Source organism: Babylonia areolata, chromosome 5 (assembly GCF_041734735.1).
Source record: "Babylonia areolata isolate BAREFJ2019XMU chromosome 5, ASM4173473v1, whole genome shotgun sequence".
NCBI lineage: Eukaryota > Metazoa > Mollusca > Gastropoda > Neogastropoda > Buccinidae > Babylonia > Babylonia areolata.
In genome coordinates, this window is record NC_134880.1 from 48,498,037 (window position 1) to 48,505,536 (window position 7,500).

At 57.1% G+C, this 7,500-nt stretch overlaps 1 protein-coding gene across 3 annotated transcripts in view; it reads right to left on the minus strand.

Annotated features, from left to right (window-relative positions):
• LOC143282510 (uncharacterized) overlaps positions 1 to 7,500 on the minus strand; it is a 26,645-nt gene that overhangs the window by 1,724 nt on the left and 17,421 nt on the right. For all 3 annotated transcript variants that reach the window (XM_076588174.1, XM_076588173.1, XM_076588172.1), the window contains 2 exons: positions 7,022 to 7,500; positions 1,983 to 2,198 (listed from right to left, as the gene is read on the minus strand). The exon at positions 7,022 to 7,500 is cut by the window's right edge and continues 218 nt beyond it. In XM_076588174.1, the coding sequence (XP_076444289.1) occupies positions 1,983 to 2,198; positions 7,022 to 7,500 (695 nt within the window). The remainder of the gene's footprint in view (positions 1 to 1,982; positions 2,199 to 7,021) is intronic.

Below are 7,500 nucleotides of genomic sequence, written 5' to 3' on the forward strand. Positions count from 1 at the left end.
CGCCATACGCAAACAAGCGCACACACAAACATGCAAAAAACACGTAAACAATCACATCCGCACACGCATACACACACAACCAGAAAAACTTCAAGACGCAAATTAGTCAACAAGTCAGTAAGGTGGTAGAAATCAAGAGATGTGTTTTGAGAGCATCCACTTGACGGATTGAGAAGGACACTTTTTTCCACATTAACGAGTCATTTATTTTCTGATAGTCTGCATCGTTTAACGCCTCTTTGAAAATGACGCCAGACTTGTTCATCCTACCCCACACCCCCGCGCCCCTCGCTCACCTGACCAGGAGAGAAACATTTCAGATCGTCCAACAGACAGTGTTCATCCTGACCCCCCCACCCCCACCCTCCCTCACTCACCTGACCAGAAGAGGCAGTGTTCATCCGAACCCCCACGCCCCACCCCTCTCACTCACCTGACCAGAAGAGGCAGTGTTCATCCGAACCCCCACCCCTCTCACTCACCTGACCCAGAAGAGGCAGTGTTCATCCGAACCCGCACCCCTCTCACTCACCTGACCAGAAGAGGCAGTGTTCATCCGAACCCCCACCCCTCTCACTCACCTGACCAGAAGAGGCAGTGTTCATCCGAACCCCCACCCCTCTCACTCACCTGACCATAAGAGGCAGTGTTCATCCGAACCCGCACCCCTCTCACTCACCTGACCAGAAGAGGCAGTGTTCATCCTAACCCCCACCCCTCTCACTCACCTGACCAGAAGAGGCAGTGTTCATCCTAATCCCCACGCCCCACCCCTCTCATTCACCTGACCAGAAGAGAAACATTTCAGATCGTCCAACAGACAGTGTTCATCCTGACCCCCCCCCCTCCCTCGCTCACCTGACCAGAAGACGCAGTGTTCATCCGAACCCCCACGCCCCACCCCTCTCACTCACCTAACCAGGAGAGAAACATTTCAGATCGTCCAACAGACAGTGTTCATCCTGACCCCCCCCCCACCCTCCCTCGCTCACCTGACCAGAAGACGCAGTGTTCATCATGCCCCGACCCTCCCTCACTCACCTGATCGAAAGAGGAACACCAGATCGTCTGACAGGCAGTGTTCATCCTAACCCCCACCCCCTCCCTCTCACACCCCTCACTCACCTGACCGGAAGAGGAACACTTCAGATCGTCTAAAGGCAGTGTTCATTCTACCCCCCCCCCACACCCTATTGCCATCTCACCTTACCAGAACAGGCGGTGTTCATCACACCCCAAACCCCACCCCACTCCATACCCTCACTCCCCTGACCGGAAGTGGAACATTGCAGATCATCCAAAATGCAGAATTCATTGTCTCCCACCCCCACCCCCACCCCACACCCCTAACACAACTGACCGGAAGAGGAACATTACATATCATGCAACAGAGTTCATCTTCCCCCCCTCCCTACCCCCACCCAACCCACACCCCCCCCCCCCTTACTCACCTGACCGGAAGTGGAGCATTGCAGATCGTCCAGCAGGCAGTGTTCATCCTAACACCACCCACACCCATCCCCTATCCTCGCCCTCCACCCCCACGCCCCCGCACACACACATACATCACCCCACACCCCCCTCACTCACCTGACCGGAAGAGGAACACTTCAGATCGTCTAAAGGCAGTGTTCATTCTACCCCCCCCCACACCCTATTGCCATCTCACCTTACCAGAACAGGCGGTGTTCATCACACCCCAAACCCCACCCCACTCCATACCCTCACTCCCCTGACCGGAAATGGAACATTGCATATCATGCAACAGACAGAGTTCATCTCCCCCCCCCCCGCCCCCTACCCCCACCCAACCCACACCCCCCTCACTCACCTGACTGGAAGTGGAGCATTGCAGATCGTCCAGCAGACAGTGTTCATCCTAACACCACCCACACCCACCTCCACCCCCTCTCCTCGCCCTCCTCCACTCCCACGCCCCCGCACACACACACATACATCACCCCACACCCCCCCTCACTCACCTGACCGGAAGAGGAACCCTGCAGATCGTCCAGCAGGCAGTGGGTCAGGCTCCAGGCGGCCGACATCACCTGGTGCGGGGTCTTCGTCACCAGGGCGCCTAGGGCCCGCATCAGCTGCAGTGCCAGGGAGGTGGGGAGCAGGAACATTGACAGCTTGCACTCCGCCACCCCGAGAGAGAAGGCCTGCGACACTGCCGCCGCCGTGACGTGTACCACCTGGGGGCGGTGAGGAAAAGAGGAGAGGAGGTGGAGAGTGTGTGGTGAGGGTGTGTGGTGAGGGTGTGTGGTGATGGTTGTGGTGAGGGGTGGTGAGAAGGGGTGGTGAGGAGGTGTGGTGAGAGGTGTGGTGAGGGGGTGTGGTGATGGTTGTGGTGAGGGGTGTGGTGAGGAGGTGTGGTGATGGGTGTGGTGATGGTTGTGGTGAGGAGGTGTGGTGATGGTTGTGGTGAGGGTGTGTGGTGATGGTTGTGGTGAGGAGTGTGGTGATGGTTGTGGTGAGGGGGTGTGGTGAGGGGGTGTGATGATGTTTGTGGTGAGGGGTGTGGTGATGGGTGTGGTGATGGTTGTGGTGAGGGGTGTGGTGATGGTTGTGGTGATGGTTGTGGTGAGGAGGTGTGGTGATGGGTGTGGTGATGGTTGTGGTGAGGAGGTGTGGTGATGGGTGTGGTGATGGTTGTGGTGAGGGGTGTGGTGAGGAGTGTGGTGAGGGGGTATGGTGATGGTTGTGGTGATGGTTGTGGTGAGGAGGTGTGGTGATGGGTGTGGTGATGGTTGTGGTGAGGGGGTGTGGTGATGGGTGTGGTGATGGTTGTGGTGAGGAGGTGTGGTGATGGTTGTGGTGAGGGGGTGTGGTGATGGGTGTGGTGATGGGTGTGGTGAGGGGGTGTGGTGATGGGTGTGGTGATGGTTGTGGTGAGGAGGTGTGGTGATGGTTGTGGTGAGGGGTGTGGTGAGGAGTGTGGTGAGGGGGTGTGGCGAGGGGTGTGGTAAGGGGTGTGGTGAGGGGGTGTGGTGAGGGGGTGTGGTGATGGTTGTGGTGAGAGGTGTGGTGATGGTTGTGGTGAGGGGTGTGGTGATGGTTGTGGTGATGGTTGTGGTGAGGGGTGTGGTGAGGAGGTGTGGTGATGGTTGTGGTGAGGGGGTGTGGTGATGGTTGTGGTGAGGGGTGTGGTGAGGAGGTGTGGTGATGGTTGTGGTGAGGGGTGTGGTGATGGTTGTGGTGAGGCGGTGTGGTGATGGTTGTGGTGAGGGGTGTGGTGGTTGTGGTGAGGGGTGTGGTGAGGGGTGTGGTGAGGGGTGTGGTGAGGGGTGTGGTGATGGTTGTGGTGAGGGGTGTGGTGATGGTTGTGGTGAGGGGGTGTGGTGAGGGGTGTGGTGAGGGGTGTGGTGATGGGTGTGGTGATGGTTGTGGTGAGGAGGTGTGGTGATGGTTGTGGTGAGGGGTGTGGTGAGGGGGTGTGATGATGTTTGTGGTGAGGGGGTGTGGTGATGGTTGTGGTGATGGTTGTGGTGAGGGGTGTGGTGAGGGGTGTGGTGATGGTTGTGGTGAGGGGTGTGGTGATGGGTGTGGTGATGGGTGTGGTGATGGTTGTGGTGATGGGTGTGGTGATGGTTGTGGTGAGGAGGTGTGGTGATGGTTGTGGTGAGGGGTGTGGTGATGGGTGTGGTGATGGATGTGGTAAGGGGTGTGGTGAGGGGGTATGGTGATGGTTGTGGTGAGGGGTGTGGTGATGGTTGTGGTGAGGCGGTGTGGTGATGGTTGTGGTGAGGATGTGTGGTGAGGGGGTGTGATGATGTTTGTGGTGAGGGGGTGTGGTGAGGGATGTGGTGAGGAGTGTGGTGAGGGGGTGTGGCGAGGGGTGTGGTAAGGGGTGTGGTAAGGGGTGTGGTGAGGGGGTGTGGTAAGGGGTGTGGTGATGGTTGTGGTGAGGCGGTGTGGTGATGGTTGTGGTGAGGGGGTGTGGTGAGGGGGTATGGTGAGGGGTGTGGTAAGGGGTGTGGTGAGGGTGTGTGGTGAGGGGGTGTGGTAATGGGTGTGGTGATGGTTGTGGTGAGGGGGTGTGATGATGTTTGTGGTGAGGGGGTGTGGTGATGGTTGTGGTGAGGGGTGTGGTGAGGGGTGTGGTGAGGGGGTGTGGTGATGTTTGTGGTGAGGGGTGTGGTGAAGGGGTGTTGTGAGGGGGTGTGGTGATGGTTGTGGTGAGGGGTGTGGTGAGGGGTGTGGTGAGGGGTGTGGTGAGGGGTGTGGTGATGGTTGTGGTGAGGGGTGTGGTGATGGTTGTGGTGAGGGGTGTGGTGAGGGGTGTGGTGATGGTTGTGGTGATGGTTGTGGTGAGGAGGTGTGGTGATGGGTGTGGTGATGGTTGTGGTGAGGGGTGTGGTGAGGAGTGTGGTGAGGGGGTATGGTGATGGTTGTGGTGATGGTTGTCGTGAGGAGGTGTGGTGATGGGTGTGGTGATGGTTGTGGTGAGGGGGTGTGGTGATGGGTGTGGTGATGGTTGTGGTGAGGAGGTGTGGTGATGGTTGTGGTGAGGGGGTGTGGTGATGGGTGTGGTGATGGGTGTGGTGAGGGGGTGTGGTGATGGGTGTGGTGATGGTTGTGGTGAGGAGGTGTGGTGATGGTTGTGGTGAGGGGTGTGGTGAGGAGTGTGGTGAGGGGGTGTGGCGAGGGGTGTGGTAAGGGGTGTGGTGAGGGGGTGTGGTGAGGGGGTGTGGTGATGGTTGTGGTGAGAGGTGTGGTGATGGTTGTGGTGAGGGGTGTGGTGATGGTTGTGGTGATGGTTGTGGTGAGGGGTGTGGTGAGGAGGTGTGGTGATGGTTGTGGTGAGGGGGTGTGGTGATGGTTGTGGTGAGGGGTGTGGTGAGGAGGTGTGGTGATGGTTGTGGTGAGGGGTGTGGTGATGGTTGTGGTGAGGCGGTGTGGTGATGGTTGTGGTGAGGGGTGTGGTGGTTGTGGTGAGGGGTGTGGTGAGGGGTGTGGTGAGGGGTGTGGTGAGGGGTGTGGTGATGGTTGTGGTGAGGGGTGTGGTGATGGTTGTGGTGAGGGGTGTGGTGATGGTTGTGGTGAGGGGGTGTGGTGATGGTTGTGGTGAGGGGTGTGGTGATGGGTGTGGTGATGGTTGTGGTGAGGAGGTGTGGTGATGGTTGTGGTGAGGGGTGTGGTGAGGGGGTGTGATGATGTTTGTGGTGAGGGGGTGTGGTGATGGTTGTGGTGATGGTTGTGGTGAGGGGTGTGGTGATGGGTGTGGTGATGGTTGTGGTGAGGGGTGTGGTGATGGGTGTGGTGAGGGGTGTGGTGATGGTTGTGGTGAGGGGTGTGGTGATGGGTGTGGTGATGGGTGTGGTGATGGTTGTGGTGATGGGTGTGGTGATGGTTGTGGTGAGGGGTGTGGTGATGGTTGTGGTGAGGAGGTGTGGTGATGGTTGTGGTGAGGGGTGTGGTGATGGTTGTGGTGAGGCGGTGTGGTGATGGTTGTGGTGAGGATGTGTGGTGAGGGGGTGTGATGATGTTTGTGGTGAGGGGGTGTGGTGAGGGATGTGGTGAGGAGTGTGGTGAGGGGGTGTGGCGAGGGGTGTGGTAAGGGGTGTGGTAAGGGGTGTGGTGAGGGGGTGTGGTAAGGGGTGTGGTGATGGTTGTGGTGAGGCGGTGTGGTGATGGTTGTGGTGAGGGGGTGTGGTGAGGGGGTATGGTGAGGGGTGTGGTAAGGGGTGTGGTGAGGGTGTGTGGTGAGGGGGTGTGGTAATGGGTGTGGTGATGGTTGTGGTGAGGGGGTGTGATGATGTTTGTGGTGAGGGGGTGTGGTGATGGTTGTGGTGAGGGGTGTGGTGAGGGGTGTGGTGAGGGGGTGTGGTGATGTTTGTGGTGAGGGGTGTGGTGAAGGGGTGTTGTGAGGGGGTGTGGTAATGGGTGTGGTGATGGTTGTGGTGAGGGGGTGTGGTGATGGTTGTGGTGAGGGGTGTGGTGATGGTTGTGGTGAGGGGTGTGGTGAGGGGTGTGGTGATGGTTGTGGTGAGTGGTGTGCTGAGAGGTGTGACGATGAGACAAAGTTATGGTGAGGGGTGTGATAAGTGGTGTAGTGAGGGTGTGTGGTGAGGGTGTGTGGTGAGGGTGTGTGGTGAGGGGTTTGATGAGGTGTGTGTTGAGGGTGAGATGAGGGGTGGTACCGTTATCGTTCAACACGCCACTAAACTGAGCTGACAATATCATATCACGTATAATGTTCACACCTAAGATACATTACTTTACCTTTCGTTACCTCACATCATCTCACCTGACTTCATCACTTTACTTTACTTTACCTTACCTACCTCTACACCTTACCTTTCGTTACCTCACATCATCTAAACTCACTTTACCTCATCATACCTTACCTTACCTTACCTTACCTTCCTACCTACCTTACGTTTCCTTACCTCACATTCATACCTTAGCTCACTTCATCTTACCTTGCCTTATCTTAGCATACCTTACCTTTCATAGCCTTCCCTTTCCTTTCCTTACCTGCTGTGACAACCGCGGCAATGACCATGTTGTCAGCGACTAGCACCAATCTTTCCAAAATGTTAGTGTATTACTTTGATTTTTATTTTATCATGTTTTTTTTATGTTACCTTTTGTGTGTTGTATTACTCTTTTGACACAACATATTTTCTTCTGTGTTAAATTCGAGCTGCTCTCCCCAGAGAGAGCGCGTCGCTACACTGAGAGCGCCATCCCCCTTTTTTTTTCTTTTGCTTGCAAGTTTCTCTGTTCTCCTAACCAAGTGGATTTTTCCACAGAATTTTGCCAGGGACAACCCTTTTGTTGCCGTGGGTTCTTTCACGTGCGCTAAATGCATGCTGCACACGGGACCTCGATTTATCGTTTCATCCGAATAACTAGCGTCCAGACCACCTCTCAAGGTCTAGTGGAGGGGGAGAAAATACTGGCGACTGCCGGTGTGATTCGAACCAGTGCGATCAGATTCTCTCGCTTCCTAGGCAGACGAGTTTCCACAAGGCCATCACTCCACGTTATTTCATTTTTTCCAGACACCCACCTTGACAAAGTCGTCCTGTAGGTCCTTGGAGTCCCTGTAGACACGGCCGATGTAGCAGGTGGTGGGGGCGGAGGTCCCCACGTGCAGACGCACGCACTCCACATCTAGCAGGGCTGGCATCCGGTAGGCCTCCACGCTGCCGCACACCGCCAGGGGGCGCTCGATGTGCTCCACGTGCACCAACGCCCCTCTCAGCCAATCGGCGCGGCGGCTCGTGCCCTGCACGTGCCCTTCCCCCGAGTTGGTCAGCGAAAGGTAGGTCTGCGCGTGCGGGTGGAAGCCCGGGCTGCCCAGAGGGCAGACCTTTCGGGATCCCTTCCTCCCCAACCCCCACCCCCCCCCTCCCCCGCCGTCTTTCCGCGCCTGCTGGTTGGCCAGGTGAGTGACGAGGTATTCGTCACAGGTCGGCGCTCGTTGGAAGTTTCGGATGTCGGTGAGCATGGCCTCCACAGCTGACAGCAGGCCTCCTTGGGAGTCAC